This window comes from Meleagris gallopavo, chromosome 1 (genome assembly GCF_000146605.3).
Source record: "Meleagris gallopavo isolate NT-WF06-2002-E0010 breed Aviagen turkey brand Nicholas breeding stock chromosome 1, Turkey_5.1, whole genome shotgun sequence".
NCBI lineage: Eukaryota > Metazoa > Chordata > Aves > Galliformes > Phasianidae > Meleagris > Meleagris gallopavo.
The window spans coordinates 90,574,983-90,594,666 of NC_015011.2; the positions used below are offsets into that span (position 1 = coordinate 90,574,983).

At 38.0% G+C, this 19,684-nt stretch overlaps 1 protein-coding gene across 1 annotated transcript in view; it reads left to right on the forward strand.

The window, feature by feature from the left end:
* The first annotated feature begins 3,728 nt into the window (after positions 1-3,728).
* The window catches only part of LOC104913878 (very large A-kinase anchor protein-like), a 34,031-nt gene continuing 18,075 nt past the window's right edge, over positions 3,729-19,684 (forward strand). Inside the window, exons 1-3 of the mRNA XM_010721854.3 lie at positions 3,729-3,802; positions 4,419-4,497; positions 16,108-16,544. Of these exons, the coding sequence (XP_010720156.1) occupies positions 3,768-3,802; positions 4,419-4,497; positions 16,108-16,544 (551 nt within the window). The 5' untranslated portion in view covers positions 3,729-3,767. The remainder of the gene's footprint in view (positions 3,803-4,418; positions 4,498-16,107; positions 16,545-19,684) is intronic.

A 19,684-nucleotide genomic window follows, 5' to 3' on the forward strand; every position in this document is an offset into this window, starting at 1 on the left:
TCTGTGTCAGATGCACCAACAAATGATGAGCAAAAACATGTCAGGCAGAAATAGCATAGGAGGGCAGTAGATTATTTGAGAAGCAGACAAAAATCTTAGAATCTAATCTTAATTTTAACAGTATCTTTATTATTCAGGACAATTATTTCTGTACCTTCTTTTAATTATTGTTTATAAAATGAAAGTAGTATCTGCCTATATGTAAAAAAGCAGTTGCAACCATCTGTGAGTGACAGCCTGTATAGGTAGGAAGTCCATGAAAGCACCATGGAGGGACAGAGGTGTTTTCTTTGGTCTCAGGATCACACTGTGCTCCTTCACATCCCAAAAGTGAGTACAAAGTAGACCCAAGACTTGTGCAAGGAGTCCAGGCAGATATGAAGGCTGTTGGAACAGTGGGTGTCAGCAGGGAGAGCGGTGTTCTGAGCTGGCCTCACCACCTGTGAGGAAGTTGTGACCCTCTTGTCACAAGATCCCTTTATAGGGAGGGCAGGAGAACCCCTGTGGGGCCAGACAACTAGTTAAAGGCTGTTTGGTTTTAAGAGCTTCTAGGGCTAATTCTTAGCAAACTTAAATCTATGGTCTCTCTTAGTGTGCTGTCAGACTGGCTGTATAATAACAGCACTTTGGGAGGTGTAGGACTGTAGACTCGTGAGATTCATCTTCTTTGGTTGAGAAGTGGTAGTGCTGCAGCTCTGAGAGCTGGCTGGCTGATTTAGCAAAGTGATGTGGGTAGCTAACCTCAAACCTAACTTCCAAGCTGCTGAACAGGGGGTACTATTCTTGCTACCTGGTATGGCCAAGCACTCCAAAAAGGCACTGCCTCAGAGAAGTTTGAGGCAACCATGAAACCTGGTGGAGGTGAACTATCAGTGCAGATGCAAACCAAATGTGCGTGGGGTGAGTCTGTACATACAGTCAGTCTGTAGTTTTCAGTTCTTAGCAAAGGCATAACAATTCAGTAATGTAATATCACATAGTTAGTAAATTAACATTTAAAACAATTTTAAATATCAGAGATTGCCCTGTAAAAAATAGAAGTATAAACCACCCTAGAATACAGTTCTTGGAAGTATTACGTCTTGCAACTAATGGAATCCTTGCATGAGTATATCGAAGAAATTGGAAGAATGGATCATTTTTAGCATAAATAATGTTTGTCTTACTTATTTACCAATAAATATTAAATGATGGCATCCACAGTTACAAGTGTGTTCACTGCATCTCTGAGTTTAAACTCATATGAGCAGCACAGGCTTGTGTTACAGTGTGAGAATATATATGGCATAATTACTCTAGCTTCACTGGGAGGGAATTAAGCATGGAAGCGTAGGGTTTTGAATGGGCCCATAAACTTTACTATAGAAGTATTCTTGACTCTTATTCCAAAAATCCAAGAGGCTTTTTTTCTTTTTTTCCTCCAGTAAAGTGAGCTTTCATGCTGTAAACACCACCCATTTGGTACAAGTCATTTGTTTCAGTGGAAGATCCACACACAGCAGGGCAGACAGTAGAGCACAAGTCTTATGGGGAGCAGCTGAAGGAGCTGGGATTGTTTGGTCTGGAGAAGAGGAGGCTCAGGGGAGACCTTACCTCTCCAGCTGCCTGAAAGGAAGTTGTGACGAGGTGTGGGTTGGCCTCTTCTCACAGGTAACAGCAAAAGGATGAGAGGGAGTAGTTTCAGGTTGGATATTAAGAAAAACTTCTCAGAAAGAGTGCTGAGGCAGTGGCACAGGCTGCCCAGGGAGGCAGTGGAGTCGCTGTCCCTGGAGGTGTTCAAGGGCTGTGTGATGTGGCACTGAGGGACGTGGTCAGTGGGGATGGGTCAGCAGTTGGACTAGGTCTTTTCCAACCTTAATGATACTACAAAAACTGAGCCGTAGCTGAGAGCACGTGGTGACCAGAAGTAGCCGTACCAGTGATGTGAGCTGCAGGAGCGTGTGCTGCCGGCACCTGCCTGCTGTGCAGTAGGATCCCAGGCTGAGCTTCCAGGTGTGGAAACTTCTGCTCCTCCTTCATGTTTATCTAAGACTGTGGTGCTGCTGGAGCCCTGCTGAGCTGGGTTGGGGGTGGGAAGGGGTAGCTGAGTTTGAGGAAGAAGGTGTGGAAACTTCTGAAGCTTGCTCTGCTGATAAAGTCAACGTGGGGGAACTACACCCTAAAGCAAAAGATTCAGGAATGCAGAAACGCTAGAATATCAGCCATGAAGGGGTGTGTGGAATCGCTTCCAAGTTTATGTTCATTTAATACTGGAAAGTAAAGTCTTGATACTTTTTTATTAGTTGATATTAACATGCTTATGTGCTGAACTGTATTCTTTCAGTTTTGATGTGTACTCTGGATTTTCATAGCAAGCAGTCTGAGCCTGGCCAGTCAGGAGAAGGTAGCATGGGGATGTATTTCAGATACAAAACAAAAAGTAGGAAAGTGCTGAAAGGATTAGGAGGGAAAAAAAAATCAGAACATGAAGGAAGAATATAAGCAAAGCAAAGTACTAAAAGAACTAGATATAAATGATCTCTGTTGATAATACTTATCAGAAATGATGATCTCAAGTTTTTTTCTGCAGTGAAGTTCCATAGACAGTGATATCGTGAAGGCAAGAAGAGTGCCTAGTGGAAATCAGACTCATTCTGCTCGTAGTATGGAGAACTTCTGTACTGAGTGAAGTGTATTGGCATCAGGAAAAGCAGTGCAGATCCAAGGAGATTTTTTTTATTCTCTTTTAAAGGGAGGTGGGAGAAAATAGGTTACATATGTAATTCATACTTTGGAGCACTTTTCTAGTGTGCCAGGCTGCCCAGAAGTGCTGGAGACATCTCCTTCACAAAATAGATAAACGGTGCAAGAAATTAATAGAAGAGAATAGTAATTGATTTGCCCTGTGTTACAAGGAGGCAAATAAAGACAGAACTTTCTGTGTACTCTCCCTGAAAAAGCATCTTAGTGTTTTGGAATGTGTTATGAAAGATTACCGGAGGTGCTCTGGAAGTACATGGCTCTATAATGAAGAGGATCTATAAAAGACAGGAAAGAGCTTTTCTTTTCTGTTTTGAAGCAGATCAGAAGGATCTTAACCTTAGCAGTGAGAGCATTCTGTTCTCATTTTGGCTCAGGGAAGCTTGACCCTGAGCAGCTTGTAGGGAAACCATCGTGTTTTCAGACTGTATTTTCTCTTTTGTGTGAATGTTAACGTATGGTTAGCTGCAATGCCTAATGCACAATTGGAATAAAACCTTTCTTTTCAGAAGTCCTATTGAGTCATGCTTACCTGTGGCTTTGTAGTCAGTGGTAATGGGGGTTCTGGTCTACATTCAAATCCTGTGTCCAAATCCTGACAGAATTCAATAAAATGGAAATAATGTGTTTTATTCTTTTATTTAAATAGATTTCTACTTATCTCTTCATACAAATAAAAACATAACGGCTTGTGCATTTATAAATAGTAAAGCTAAATTTCTAAAATTAACAAAGAAGGCTGTTTGAAGTGGTTATCACTTCACTGCAAAACTGAACATTTCTCACGTGCTATATTGATATGATGATAAGCAATGCAGGAAGTGATCTGTCATTAACATCCTCAAATGTTTTCCTTCATATAGCTTTCTTTGTAGTTGCATGTAGCTTAAAGGTTTTTATTAAAATGTTTGCTGCTGGATTGTACTTAAGGATGATTGTAAGAATCGGGGCAAAACAAATGTTCCCCTTGTTCCAGAGATGGGATTCTGAAGAATGTTTTGACCAAGGTAAACTCGCTATAAGGACATATGAGACTTTGGACTACTGACATTTATAATGGACAGTGAGTGTTGCCTTGGTAATTATAACACGTCTGATGTCACCTTTCTAAAATTTCCTCTTAATTTGCTTGCAAACCCCCATTAGGTATGTTCATTGTTCAGTAGAGTTTTGATAAATCTGATGGCTGTGATTTGTGATGATTCCATCTGCCCTGAGCACACTCCATTTGACTGCAATCCTTAGTGTAAGGACTATGAATGCCTTCTAGCTGCACGGTGGTTGTTGTTATGCCAAGGAATGCTGCAGTGGGCAAGTCATCAACTTTGCCATTGTTTTTTTTTCCAGAAAAAAGTAACACATATACACACAAAGTTTGGGTTTTTTTTTGTTTTGTTTTGTTTTGGAGGACAGCCTTAGTTACACTATCTGCCATTTCTGTATGCTTGAGTTATGAATATGTCAGTATGATGTGAAATAGGTACTTTGCTTTCATCTTAAGCTTTTTGGGGCATGGCTTTTTGAGTTGCAGTGTATGCAGAATATGGGCTATGTGTTGGAAAACATGTTTTTTGTCCTTTTAAGTCAATGCTCTTTTGTATTTAAATTGAATCTACTGGCTCTCAAGTACAATTGAATAATTCAAGTCCTCAGTGTTGCAAAATATCTTTGTTTTTCAGTTCTGAAAACAAAGGGAGTGAAGCCATAAATTTAAAGAGCAACCAAAAGGAAAGTACAACTCTTCCTGCACTTTTGAAGGTATGATTTTTTTATTTACTAATACTGAATTGAGCTAAGCCTGCCACATTTGCTTGTGGTTCTTTGCTAGTTTTGAGGTTGGAGGCATTCGTGCACTGTGAAGTACCACATGGTTGCCGTATCTGGGTTCGGATCCATTATGCTAGGTTATGCATGTAAAAAAAGAGTCCATACTTCATGTTACTGAAACATAGTTCATGTATTTACTTACATGAAAGAAGTGGAAGTCTACTTCCTATTCTACATGCAGTCAGCCAGTGAAGGAGGAAGTTATCAAATGGTGGTTTCAGGCATTCCCCTAAAGTACTGTTTATGTATAATTTATGACTATCTAACCAGCAAGTGTTTTCTTGACGTTTCAATGGTTGCCAGCCAGAGTGTTCTAAGATCTTTCTGCTGAAATACTTGCACATTGCTTATTCTTCACCAGTGTTACCCATGTTAATCATGCTTGTCTTATCCTGTAAGCATTCTACTGCAAAAACAGACATGTTTCCATGTGATCAGAGTTTTCTCCTGTGAGTCATTTTACACAAAGTGGTAGCTGCCCATAAAGTTGTGTTTAGATTTAGTAAAATATCATAAATAGTTACATAGAAGAATGGAGCCTGGTGATACAACCTTCTTCCAAATAGTTGCTGTAACATCATCCCCTGTGCAGTCGTTCTAGCAGTTCATTCACTCTAACCACTTCTTTTTGTTCTTGTTCCTAAACTTAGTAGCAGTGTAATACAGTTAATCTTGTGACAGTTTCCCCAAAAGGACCTTGACTAGTCCTCCAGACTCCTCTGTGGATATAGTAGACTTCTTCACAGGCTGAATCTGAGGTTTCCATCCTGTATTACCTTGACTAAAAGCACTAAAAGTATATGGGGAAGTGGTCTTTTTCCTGTGTGTCGTGCAGTCACTGGATCAGTCTTCAGTATCTAGGGACTATTTGGCTGAGTTTTGGCAAAGGACAAGAGGCATTTTTTTCTTTCTTTTTTGTCTCACCATTGAAACTTTTTATTTAATTATGTTGTCTTACATTTATGTTTTGCAACCTAAAGAGTTAGATTGTGTGTTTCATGATCTTTTGAAATAATATCTGACTGCTTGACATTGTATAAGCTTTAGAAGGAAGGTGCAGCTTTCAATTACCGCAGTATGCTGGTTGTTTACATGTATTAAGTGCTTCCTGTTGTTACTTCTTTCCCTTTTTCTTCAGTTGATCAGAAGTCTTTTGATACGCTTCAACAGTTTTGTACGCATAGTAATAAGGGCTCTTAGCTCTATAATTTTATCTTTTGTGCATTGCAATTACAACTTGATAGTAAGAAGTGATTTAGAGAAGTGGCCCACCTCAACCCTTTTTTTGATGGATAAAATCTTTTCCTGCCATTGCTCTCTCCAACACATGCTTTTTGATAGTACCACACTGTTCAGTGACTGACATTGCTCAAAATGATGTGTTGTACAAAGATAACAAGAATGTAGCTGAGCAGTTGAAGAGAAATGGAGTTCTGATTCATTTGAAAAGAATAATGTGTATATGGAAAAATATTCCAGTTTCATTCATTGAGACATCAAGGTAACTATTTGAAAAAAGATCTCGTGTAGTTACCAAATGTACTTTTTGAGGATGTTTAAGGCTGTGTATCTGGATGGACAGGTTTCAGTATCTCTGAACCATGTTCCTTCTTACCCATTTCAGGTGCATAGAGACTAAAAATTGATACCATATTGAGTCTGTCTGCCGCTGAGTTAATGATTTGTCATGCTTCCGACAGACCTACATGTTATGATTTTTTAATATTCATTGGCTATCTCAGCAGAAGGCCAGAGTTGGCAGAGAATCTGCAAGTCTCTGTCTTAACAAAGTCAGACATGTAAATTGTAACTGACGGGGTGAGGGGAGCTGAGAACCATCGTGGGCTGCCATAGCTCTTCAGCTGTTTTGAAAGCTTTATGCACTCTTTTATTCCCTTTGAGGAAATCTTTAGTGGTGTGGGAGAAAAAGTTAATACCTTAGGAAAATAGAAAATTGTATGTTTATGTGCTAGGATGTTATTATCAATTGTCATTTGATCACTTTCTAGAAAATGTGATTGAAATATATTTACTACATTATTTTGTTGCCAGAATGTACACCATGGCCTGCTACTGTTTATTTACAGATTTTATTTGGCTTCATTTCCTTGAAATGGAGCTGTAAACAGTGTAAATGGTGTGATTGTTGAACACGCGGCTGCGGTCATGAATAGGTCTTGTACTTCATGTTGTCTTTTCTAATTATCTGCATTACGTAGTGTCCAGCATGTGTTAGTGTATCTTTAGACTCGCTTTTAGCACTACAGGGACTTTGTTTTTGAAGGGAATATTGCAATTATGTTTCTTGTAGAAGTCCATGCGTAGATCTTTATAGTTTTTGGCAATATCCTTAAAACAGATTTACAAATAGAACATAGGTCTACTAATTGAACAAATGCAACTACTGTACTGAGCTGCATGCTGTTAAATGTCTACTTAGTATAGCTTTGAAGAAATCACACAGCACTTCTGCTGGTCATGCTTGTGCCACAGGTCTAACCTGGGCTTCTGTGGTATTATTGTACTGTAGTTACAGCATCAGTGACTGGTGCTTGGGTTACTTCCATGGCGGTGAGTAGTTTCAATTCCTGACTAGCCCTGCATGGGTTTCTCAACCATCTGAGGCTTTGCTTTGACAGTGTAGGCAGATGGACTTGTCTGACAGTCATCCCCAGACATCCTTTCTCTAGCAGTGCTTGGAAGAAAAAGCATGTTCTCCTGTAATTGATCAGGAAACAGTTCTTAAGCAACTCAGCATAAGAACTGTCCTGTGAGCTTTGCGAAGCAGTTGCGGAAGTTTGAAAAAGGATGTACAGATATGATCTACCAAATGTATAATTTAGGCTTCAGCATTTTGATAGGATTAAATATTTTATGATTTAACCCAAAGGCTAAAGCTTGGATCATAATTGCCTCAATTGACTAGAAACAGAGATTCTCAATCTTCATAGATAACAGAGGCAGAAAGTACACCTCTACCCCAAGGTGAGAACACTTTATCTGCCATACCTGGTGCAAGTTTGTCTAACTTGTTCTCAAAGACCTCCAGGGATGGAGATCCCTAAGATCTCTACAACTTTGTAATCAGACAACTGTTCCACTGATTTCTTAAAGCTTGTAATTAGGAAGTCTTTTCTTAGTGTCCAATCTAGAGCTTCCTTGCTACAAATTAAACCTTTTGCTAGTTGTCCTGTGATAAATACTCCTGCATACTGTGAACATTGAGAAGAGATTATTCAGAAACTCTGCATTCTCGCATTAATTTTATTTCGTGTTAGAGATGTCTGTATTTAAATGGTAGATAAACTATTTAAATTTTATATAGTGACTCCAGTTATGTGAGAAGATGGAGCCAGATTCTTCTTGGAGCTGCAATTAGCAAGAAAGAGGCAACAAATGCAGCTTAGATCATGGGGAGTTCCAGTTAGGTATAAGGATATATTTATTTATTTCCCCCTTTGCTGTAAGAGTGGTCAAATATTGACAGAAGTTGTGCAAGAACATTGTGAAATCTTTCTCAACATTCACAATACAAAACTCAGCAGTTCCTTGACCTTAGTGAATCTAGGTAGCTGTTCTTACTGAATGTTCATGATTCTGCATCATTAATTTTAAATTCTACATAAAGAAATCAAAACTATGCCAGATGTCATAGTTTATCGCATACTTCCCTTTAGCATCATTTTGTTTCATATTGTTTGTATTTCACATGTTATGTTATGTAAGTAATGTCTGCATGCTTGCTGAATGCCCTCGTTGTAGACCCAGTAGAAATGAAAGAAATGATTCTTTGAGTTTTGGGAACTAAGGAAGCTGGAATATTACTGCCAACCATGAATTTTTTAAAAACTGAGCTACTTTTAAAAAATGTAGCTGTTGCTGCCCTCAGAAACAAATGAAAATCAAAACATTTTTTTGGAGCTTGTATGATCAGGATTTCTCCCGTGGAATCCAACAGCAAATCTTTTCTCATTGGTAAATGTGTAGACTTTCTTTGGAATGAGATGTTATAGGAGAGTGCACAGAATCTTCTATTTGCCCGTGACACCTTGTTAAAGTAACGGTATTATCAGTTGTATGTGTTCGGGAAGACATTTCAAGATCATGCTATCGAGTGCCCTGATAAGTTCTGGAGGTTTTTAGAAAAGATGATCCTGAAACATGCTTCCTTCTCTACTACTCCAGTTCTTCAAAGATTTTGAGCAGCTTCATTTCAGGATGGATGAAAATACAATGGGCTTAAACCTTGCTGAGTCTGGTGCGTAGAACCACTGAGGGGACAGATGGGGAAGAGAGTAATGCCAGAAGCTATAGCCTGCCATTAGAATTTAAGTGTGTGGGGAAATCACACTGTCTTACCCTGTTCCCAGTGTACTGCCTACTTGTAGGTGCTTTTTTTTTTTTCTCCACACTGAAAAGGTGAATTTGATCTTTATATTTTTTAATTTTTTTTTTTAATATCAGGAAATTGTCAAGTAAAAGAGTAAAAATCATTTCATGATTGTAAAAGAATTTTAATTAAAAGGCAGTGAATGGAAGACATGGTTCTGGGACAATGTAAGGAGAAGAAAAGAAAAAAGACCATTTAAATCCATTCTTTGTGGCTCATACTGGAATTAATCATAATTAGGAGATGTGTCTATATTTATATATTGAGAAGTTGAATGCCAGTTCTTACTCTTTAATCAGAGCTTTAAAGTAATTTCAGGAGAAAATTCAGAGAGGAGAATTTTTGAAGTAAATTCAAATTGTATAAACAGAGTTTCTTAAATTATAACATATACTTTCTCATTCTAGAGGCTTTTCCTGAGTTAGAATTCACCATGAAGGTGACCTAGCAGAAACTTTATTTAAAACTGATCCTCTTTTTTCTCTTTGTTTTTATTTGAAGCCTTTGTGCTTACCACCTTGCTTTTTGTTCACTCGTCAGGAAAGGTGTCTGAATATTTCCTTAGATTTTATGTGAATGCCAGAGTTTCAGAGCATCTTTGTTTCATCTTTTCTTTCATCATCTGACAACTGAAATGTGTTGAGGTTCCCTCGGTGCTTGAAAAATTCAAATGGATAAACAAATTTTAAAAGTCCCAGTGCTGAACTTTCAACAAATGCCGTCATCCTTCCAAATGTTAAATTAAATAGTCATTGTTTAAATAGATGTATTTAAAAAAAAAATTTAGTTAAACCATGTAAGTTTTACAAAGTCCTTCCTGTTGTTTAACTTTTACATCTAATTATGCCATGATTTCATTAATTTTCTAATTAGTCTTTTAGTGTTTAATGTGGCTTGATTTTTTTTTTTTTTTCATCTCAAAACAAGCAGAGAAAGGAGGATGTGGAAGAAAAACTTTACAATATTAAAAAGTCAAAAGGTCCAGAGGCTCAAAGCATCAATTATTTGTGGAAATGCAGAACCCAGATTAAGTTGAAGCCCCGAAACTTCCAGGACTGTCTTTGTTATTCTTTGTTTGCTTTTTCCTGATTATTTAAAAATTATTATTTAGTTAGGATAAGCAGTTTTTTACAATGGTAGAGATCCTTTGCATCGTGTCCAACTCCACTTTAATTACTGGTATAATGAAAACAAAAACAAACCCAATGCTTTGTGTCAGAATTGTTTCTAAATCTATTTTTCTCATGAACATTAGCAACAGAAGACTCTTAGGAAATCTGTTTATTGTGTGTTTCACTGCCTGATAGTACCTTTTCCTGATTATTTTTTTTTTCTTAATGCTCTGATAGTTTGTTCAAGTGAGTCTTATTTTTAATCTCTCCCATTACATCCAGTCCTTTTTCATCAGGTTTGCAATAGACAGTAGAGACAGTTGGCATGAATTGTGTCTGGAAAAGAGGAAGCTCAGAGAATGACTTACCACTCTCTACAACTCAGGTTGTGGTGAGTTGGAGTCAGTTTCTATTCCCACGTAACTAACGATAGGATGAGAAGAAATGGCTTCAAGTTGTGCCAGGGGATGTTCAGGTTGGATATTAGGAAATCTTTCTTCCCAGAAAGAGCAGTCAGGTACTGGAAGTGGTGGAGTCACTGTACCTGGAGTTGTTCAAGAAACATTTAGATGCTGTACTGAGGGACCCGGTTCATGGGGAGATATTGGTGGTAGGTGGATGATTGGACTAAATGATCTTGGGAGTCTTTTCCAACCTTGGTGATTCTATGATTCTGTGTTGTTTGAGAGTGCCTAACATCTTTGCCTCATGCTAGTTGAAAAAAAACTTGAACTTACATTATGTGGCTTAGTGTGTCCCACTCATTGCAAATCAAGTGGAAGATTACAGTAAAGATGCTACACCCACCCAGAGAAGGGAAATCTGCTGAAAAACATGCAGCAGAGAGTTCTCATGGGAATGTACTAATCTGTCAGTAACCTGGGCTATCTTCGTGTGGATTTTGTTTAGCGTACAAGGTTTGCATGTGGTAGAGCTGTTGAGATCAAATGAAATGCTCAGAAATTGTGAAGTGAAATATGGCCATCGTAGCTATATTGAAACGTCAAAGCTAGGCCCAGGAGCATTGTTAATTTTCCAAAACACCCAACATTTTAATCTGACTTTTCAGTGATTTCTGTACACTACTGAAGAGAAATTCTGGAGTAGTGCTGCTACCACTTCTCAAATGAGCAAATTTTGGGGGTTAAATTACTGGGTTAGGATCCCTGAATATGAATCTTGATGACTGTCTGTCTTCTCTCACAACAGTGCTGTGATAAAACGAAGTGGTTAAGGTGCGGAGGTGCATCCGGTGGCCTGTGGGGTGTTCTCCATTGGCAGCTTCGCCCAAAGGAAGACAAACCACCTGTAAGAGGTCTCCAGGCAGTTGTCTTTTGCTGCTGCTTCATAACAAGCATTTGCTCAGTGAGGGAAACTCGAAATGTCTCACTGCTGTGGCTGGGAGCTAAGCCTTTGTTCATGGAAATCTGTGTTTTAATGCTGTTAATGTTTTTATTTCATTCACTTGTTAAGGCAATAAAAGAGATTGTATTCTTGGCAGACTGATACAAACCCTGCCAAATGAGAACTTCTGGCAATTTGAACTTCTGCCTCTCGGCTGCCAAGAGGAGGGCAGCTACCAGGGCTGCTGATTGCAGCATGAATTAGGGGCGGGCAAGCCTGGCTGGCAGAGCAGCCCCTGTTCAGGTGCTGCTGGGTTCTGCACACCGGGGAAGCTGCTCACCACAGCAGCAAGCCCCATGCCTGTATGTAATTCTGTTTGGGGTGTATCTCTGTGCCACAGCCAGAAGTGATTTACAGCCTGGAAAATGTACCTGTCTTCTGCTGAATAAATAAGCTCAGATAGTAATCAGATTTGAGACACATATTGTGGGTTTTTATGTTAAGTCCAAGCGACAGCACTCCTCAGCAGTGGTTGCTCAAACAAAGTGAGACTGCACCACCTGACTGCACAGTAAATACAGCTTTGGTTATCACCACAACCTCTTCAGTCACCTGTTTAAAGCCGCAGTCTTGTTTCCTGCTCTGCCAAGTTTCTACTCCATGCCAGCCCAACTGTGTGTGAGGTCACAGGACCATAAGGTAGTTCTGGTTAAAGGGACTCCAGGATGTCATCTGGTCCAGCCTGCTGCCCAGTGCTTCAGGGTTTGCCTAGTGAAAACTTGGAGTTGGGAGTTGCTAAAGCGATAAAGACTCATGAAAGTTTTATATAGCATGTCACAAGCAGGAGAGTTCATGGAGAATGGGAAAGGGAAGGCAAGGGGCAGATTGGTGGCAGTCAATGTATGAAGAATGTCTCCAGAAGGACAATGCAATAATAGGAAAGTTTAGGTCTTTCCTTGCATCAGTGAGGATCTTGAAGGAGATCTGATAGGCAGGTTTCTACCCAAAAGCTGTTGTTTGTGTGGCACGCCTAAGAAACTGTTCAGGCTGCTGTAGCACTGCAAGAGGATCTTTTTGTTCTTTTGATTAATGAGACAAAGTGTAAGTAGAATCGGGGTCAGTGGTGTCCTTTCACCATTGTAAATATCTGCTGAAGTTTAATTGCGACACAGATGCAGCTGTTCTGCTGAGATGAACTAAAGGGCTGGGCTGCTGAAAACAGGTGGGACATACCAGGGTAATAATTGCTCTGCATATACCTGGCACCCTTTCTGCTTTTTCCTAAGCACTTGCCAGTGGCTTCTGTCATAGGCGAGCTCAGAGAATAACATTGGAGATAAGAAGTGAAAGTTATCTTGGTGTTGCCTTCTGCGATTGCTGTCATACTGCTGTGTTGCTCAGGCGTTTGTGTCTGAAGCCTCCTGCCGTATTAATGCCTTACTGGATTTACAGGTCATGCGCTTTAGTCTCATTAATTTAAATATACCATTATCCTAAAATACATACTTTAAAATCGGAGACAGGAACAGGTTTTTTTGTGTAACATCTAAAAGGCGTTCCAACTTCAAATTGAAATTTTGTGTGCAAATGATAGAACATCAATAGCTGATGCTCTCTTTTACAGTAAAGTGGAGCAGACTAGAACATAAGGAGAGTAGGATTGATTATATTGAAGAGAGGGAAGAAAGATTTGCATAGGTTCTGTGTTGAGAACTTAATATCCACAATATCATCAACTATGCATAGTGTAAATGTTCTCCAGGGCTTATTATGTGAGATATTCCTCATGGTTAAAAAGGTATGGAAGGACCCTTTCATATTAAAACTTCCTGTTCTTTTGATTCAGCAGCAATTAAGCAAGGAAAGGAAGATTAAAGAGCAAGAAAGTCTAAATAAATTTTGTTTCTGGAAACAGAGACTACAAAACAGCTTTTCATGCAGGATATAAATTATGCTTATACTTAAGAAGCAGCGTTTTGCAAGCATAATGTCTCAGAGCTGCTAGAGGAAGATTTCAATATGCAGAGATTTAGCCATGAAGTCTCAGTTCCTAGTAGAAGAAAAAAATTCCTGAATACAAATGTCTTAAAAAGAATATAAATAAATAATAAAAAAAATAAAAATAGAGATTACTGAATAGTTAACAAATTTTGAATTTAATATTTTCTCTTACAGTTAAGAAATTTATCTGTAAATTTCATAGATATTGTAGTAATCATGAGAAATGTTTATAGTCTTTAACAGTTATATCTGCAGAGGAAATAATAAGGTTTGTATGCACTTCCTGTACTGAGATACTCTTTTAAACCTGTCAAATTTGTGTTAATCACAAAACAAGGGACAAATACCCTCACTTGAAGGTAAATCAAAAGCAGGTATTGAACAATGCTGAGAAGTTGATTACAGTAAAACATTCTCGTATCATCAAATTTTGGAAATTAAACTTCTTGTTTCTGTTTTATACTGCTTTCTACAAAGCACATAGTTACGATGAGATAAAGTTAATTACTCAGGAGATTAATCCCAGGTTTGTGTATTAACTGGATAGTTTGTCTAGTATTAAAGACAACCAGCCAGCACTATGGCACTCCTGTAAGCTGCTCTGTCTTCTATTTCATTTCTGGGCATGGGTCTGGATAGAGTTGACTTGTAAGATTACGTGGATGACTGCATGTCTTTGTGATAAATCTGCAGTTAATTTATGCAATATGAGGGGAAGCAGGTAAGGTTTGTTATGGGGGGGAGCAGAAAAATAGTCTGAAGTTTGACTTACCTTGCTGTTGAAAGTGTAGTAAAAGTTTAATGTAGGTAAATGTCTTATCTGTATGAATAAAATACAGGTTGTATGGATTTCTCAAGGTACATTAATGCCTTTTAGTTTCTATCCTCACAATAAGGCATTCTATTTTCAGCACATAAATCTAGTCATTCAATATTAAGCAATTGCATCTTCTATCTGATGAAAAAGGTGACAAAATATTCCTTGAAGATTAACGACCATTACCTCTTAGTAACACTAGTTTTAAGAAGTTAATGTTCCTCCAAGCATGGATGATCCATTAAAACACTTTTTTCATCATTAGCATGATTCTAGATGCACTATCAACAAATAAGTCTACTTGCTAAATTACTTGAAATACACGTATTTTCAAGTTGAAATAAGATTAGTGAGCTAGTGAAAATAGTAGCTTTCTGATTGGATTGGATTGGATTGGATTGGATTGGATGAGTAGGTGTTATCCAATTTGAAACAATTAGCCCTGTTCAGTGATATTACCTACACAACTAAAACTTGCACAGGACTTTTTATTCATGTTTTCCTTTCCCAGTCCTGCTGAGCAGGATAGAGTTCATCTAAGAAAATCTGGGATAACCTTATTCTGTTTTAAGAAACTGGCTTGAAATTACAAGAATAGTATTGTAAAGGTGAAATATAGCACCCTCTGCCAAGACAGAGGATGGAAAAGATTGGAGGGGGGGGGTTCCCAGCAGCTCTTCCAGGAGAAAAAATGAATGGTGGTTTAAAGGAGATGTCCACCTGTGTTAGTATTAATTATTTTCACTAGGCTATGAACAGCTCTTATGGTCTGGGTGCAGGGAAGCAGTGGCATGTAGGACTTCGGCTGTGTAGAAAAGTGTGGTTTGAGATTGGTAGGCTATGGAGCTGTGTTGAGAGCACAAATAGATTTGGAAATGCAGTTGTGTGATAACCTGTGGAGTTGAAGGAGAGACTGCCAGAGAGTGTGCTATGGAGGTCACTAAGGATAGCAGATGGGATTAAGTTTTGGCACAAGTTGAATTTTGTATCTAAATTCTGTTCATGATTCTTATTTTTCTTCTAAAAGAATAGACTACTAAACACTTAAGACCATGTTATGTTTGTATTTTGCTATTGTGTGCCCTTATTCAGCTTACACATGCACAAAGCTTTTTCCACGGGTCTGCGCTTTTTCAGTCCGCTTGTAAGTATTTAATGGTACGCCTGAGTTGGAGTATAACCTGAAGGAAGGAAAGTGAGTTAGTTGCAGTCCTCCTAGGTCCAGAGCATGTTGAGGCTGCAGATGGGTAGCATCTGACTCAAAGCATTCAGAAGAATTGAAAGTTTCAGGAGCAATAAGAAAATCAGCAGTCTGTCTGCTAGTACAGCAATGTACTCGATGATCTCTAGAGGTCCCTTCCAACCCCTACAATTCTGTGATTCTGTGATACCATTTACCTTATATGATCTGTTAAGAAAGAGCTGCTGAAAACAACTTACTTTTTTTTTTTTTTCATTATTTAAATTTTTTTTTTTTAGGTCTAATCTCATAATTCCCTTGTGGCAGGACATATTTGTCAGTAAATACACGCTAGTATTAACTTAGAAATTCTCCTGCTCACTTGTAATATAAGGACATGAAAACTCATTCTTTACTTTTTCCTTCTTTTTTTTTTTCCTGCATTTTGAAGTAACAGTAGTTCTCCATCTTTCACCCTGTGTTCTACTTCCACAACAGCTGCTTTGTCACTCTTCTAGCCTACATAGCCTTCTTGACTTTTTCATACGTGGAGAGAAGAGATGGGCACAGGGTTTTGGTTTTAAAAAGAGCTTTCAAACAACAGATTTACTTAGAAGTGAGTAAAAAATAAGAAATTTGGCAATGAAGGGAAATGACAAGAGATGTTGCGTTTATCTATCTCTTGATTTTATTTTAGGTTTATCCAAATGAAGAGAAGAACCATTCCACAGAAGAACTTAGCAAGTCTGACATCCAAGAGGAGCTGAAAAAGGCTAATAGCCTTCCTAGTTTGACTCCTGGAAACAAAGCAGCAGATAAAGACAAGCAACCCCGAGAAGGTTTTTTTCAGTTTCTTGGAAGCTTGTTTAATCTTGCAACAAAATCTTCTTTGGTAGACTCTAAACCATCCGCCTGCCAAGATGAGCCCAACAGATGTGAAAAGGATTTACAGAACACAAATACCCTTACAGAGGGCACGCAACCACAGCATCCAAAAACTGAAGAGCCTGTCTGTTCTACAGCTAGAATAAAAGAGGACTCTGTAAATAAAGATGACATGATCTTAAATAACATTGGGAAAGACAGTTCACAGGATCAGCAAGGAGGCCGGAAACGATCTGCTGATGTGAAAAAGTAAGTTTTGTATTTTGATACTAAATTACTGAAAAGCATATATGTGCAGGGAACTATGGTGACTAAGTTCTGTTGAGCGAAGGGCGGATGACTGACGTTCCCAGGGATGTTTGGAGTGTCCTTGACTCAACTTTGTGCTAGCCTCTGTAGTAAATACCATACATAAATGGGGAGAAGTCAACTTCTACAAAATACAACTTTAAGAATGTATTTCTATATGTATAGAAGTTTTCTGACCATGGGTGATAGATTCATTATAGATCATACTAGATATGAGGAGAGAAAAGAGGTGGCATTTAGAAATGCATTCAGAACTGTAGACTTATTTAAAAGAAAAAAAAAAAACTTAAGTCTGTACTGTGGGCTAAGTAGAGGTTAAAATTCTTGTCATTTTTGTATTTTGCTACTTCATAGCTTCTACTTCTGCAAGTAAGGTTTCCACATCTTTAAGTTGTCTTTCCTGGTTTATTTAACTTGGCACTTTTGCTTGTTTATGTTGTTTCCCTTTGTTCTTAGCATTTTTTTCTGTAATTAAAAGATTATATAAAGTACTCGATTAGCCTAAGTATAGAACATCCTCAACAGTCCTGTAATATTTCCAAAAAAATATTTCCAAAAAATTGATGCCAAGGGCACCGATGCGTATCCGGGAGTAGAAAAGCTAAAATATTGCCTATGCTTCACCATGTATATTACAAGATATTCTGTCTCTAGTACAAATATACATAGTATTCCAAAAGTATTTGTAGCTGTTACGTTGAATATTTGACTGTATGGGGTCCAGTTTCTGCTTCGTATTCAGAATGTGAACTTGCCTACCTGTAATTAATTTTCACTGCCAGGATGTGTATTTCAAATTTTAAGCCAAAAGTAATGACTTGTATTCAGTAATTCTATACAAGTACTCCTGTGGTTAGTGAAAGGAAAGTAACTCTCAGATTTCAGAATTGGTAGATGCACTGAGCGTGAACACTTTTTTTTTTTTTTTCTTTAACTGTTGGTTTTGGGGTTTTTTTTGCAAGTTTTAAAGTTAATTTGAATTGCATTCAATCTATTTATCTATGGCAGGTGAAGCATTTTATCTCCAGACAGAAGATCAGAGGTTCGCAAAGTAGCTGCATAATGAATTTTGCTTTCGCACTGGAGATGCCTATATCTGTCCCTGTTATTCAGTTTGATTTTCAGATTGATTTTGAGAATCTGTAATTCCTGTATAACCTTTATATTATAAATGCAGTGGTGATCTGGATGTAATTAGGAGACATCACCTCTTCAGGTGAACCTTAGTCTGTATTTCCACCACCAAAATACCATACTGTTTGTAACAGTAATGATTGTGTTTTCTTAAGTACTCTTTGGTTTGGTCTGATTGTTACAGTCAGCCTGTTTTTATGATGGATTCTTAATGTACTAGCACGTCTGACACTCCTTCCAAAATGTAAATTGCAGCCCATGACCACTTCACTGGTCTATCCCTTTAATTGTTATCTTGGGAGGCCTAGATGTATAATATTATTCAGTCTAGTTTCTGAACAAACTGTTTTATCTTAAAAGATGTTGAACAGGCTGGCATGCTTCAGGAGCCTCTCACTGCTGTTTGCTGTTTTAGTAGTATGCTCTGGAAGCTAAAGATAAAGTTGTGTGCCATAATGCCAGGAGCTGTGCAGATGCACGTCAGTCCTTTCCTCAAAGAGACCATAGTAAAAAAAAATGTAATAGGTATCAGTAGATCTTTCTCACTTTTTTCTTCAATTCATGTAGTTTCTTCCATCTTTTATCTCAGTGTACTTTCTACAGTGTTTTCTTCAGTGTTCACTCTTTCTCACTTTCTCCATATGCAGCTGTTGATCTTCAGTTTATGGTGGTGGCAATTTGTTCTTTATGCAGTTTTTTCCTGACTCTTTTTGATGACAGAGTTGATCAGTTCATATGCCATTGTTCTGTCATTTACCTTCAGTCACTCCCATCTATTCAGATGACTATGAATACTGGAGTTTCAGCTAAAGGCCCAGAATATGAGGAAATTAAACATGGCAATTGCAGCTTGCAAAGGAAGAGTAGATGAGAGGCAGCCATGTGCACCTCCAAAGAATTCAGTCTATTTTTTTCTTTCAGTCCCCTGGATGATGCTCTAAGAGAATGGTGCTCATTTCTCCTTCCAGGTGGAAACCTCTGGCTTCTGTTGACTTTTCAGTGCATGAAGCAGCTTTGTTTGACTTTCCAGTTTTATGGATGCATACAGGTCTGTGATTAGGATTAATGAGAAGGGCAATGTGTTGAGGGTTCTTATTTTTTTTGCTGTTCTGTTTGTTTTATACCAGTGCACTTGAGTAGATGCTGAGTAGTAATGGATGGGATGCTGAGCTGTCTACACACATAGTTGAGAAGGTTGGACAGTCTCAGTATTCAGAGCAGTGCAGATTTATACGTAAGGCATTAATGAATGCTTACACAGTTCAGAGGATTTGAGTAATAGCTCATTTAAGTGACTTCTTTGTTTTGCGCAGGTATTTTTTGAGTTAGATTTGTTTTATTGAAATCAAAGTTGAAGTTGACATTTTCAATCGACTGTATTTTAGTATGGCCTATATTGTGAGATAATCTATGCAAATAGTGTAGATTTTTATCTTTGTGGTTTACATGTCTTACAATCAAGGAAGAATAAAAGGATCTGTTATAGGTTTGAAAGTTAGAGTGAGTTGGTCTATGTAGAAAATATTTTTTTTTCCCCAGAAACTTCTAAATGTAGCTGTTGTAATATTGGGCAAACATTAAAACACATTTTCCTTTTAAAATTGTTTTCAAAAGTACAGCTTACATTCTACCCTTTTTGGCTCAGCACACTAAAAAGTTGAGCAATCTCTGTGCAACTTCTGTGTATGTTTTTCTCTGCCTGACTACACAGTGTGAACAGAAGAGAAATTGAAACAATAGTGTGGAAGCAGAGGTTTGTACTGGTCACCATTTTAAACATTTGAATTAAGAATGCCTATTTTTTATGCTATGGAGATGATTATGTCAGTTTTACTCTCTTTTAGTTTATTATAACTTAAAGGATGTAGAACAGGTGTTTTGTTTTTTTCCTCTCTTCAGTGCTAGCTTCTTTGCTAAATATTATCTAACTGATTTTAATTTAGCGT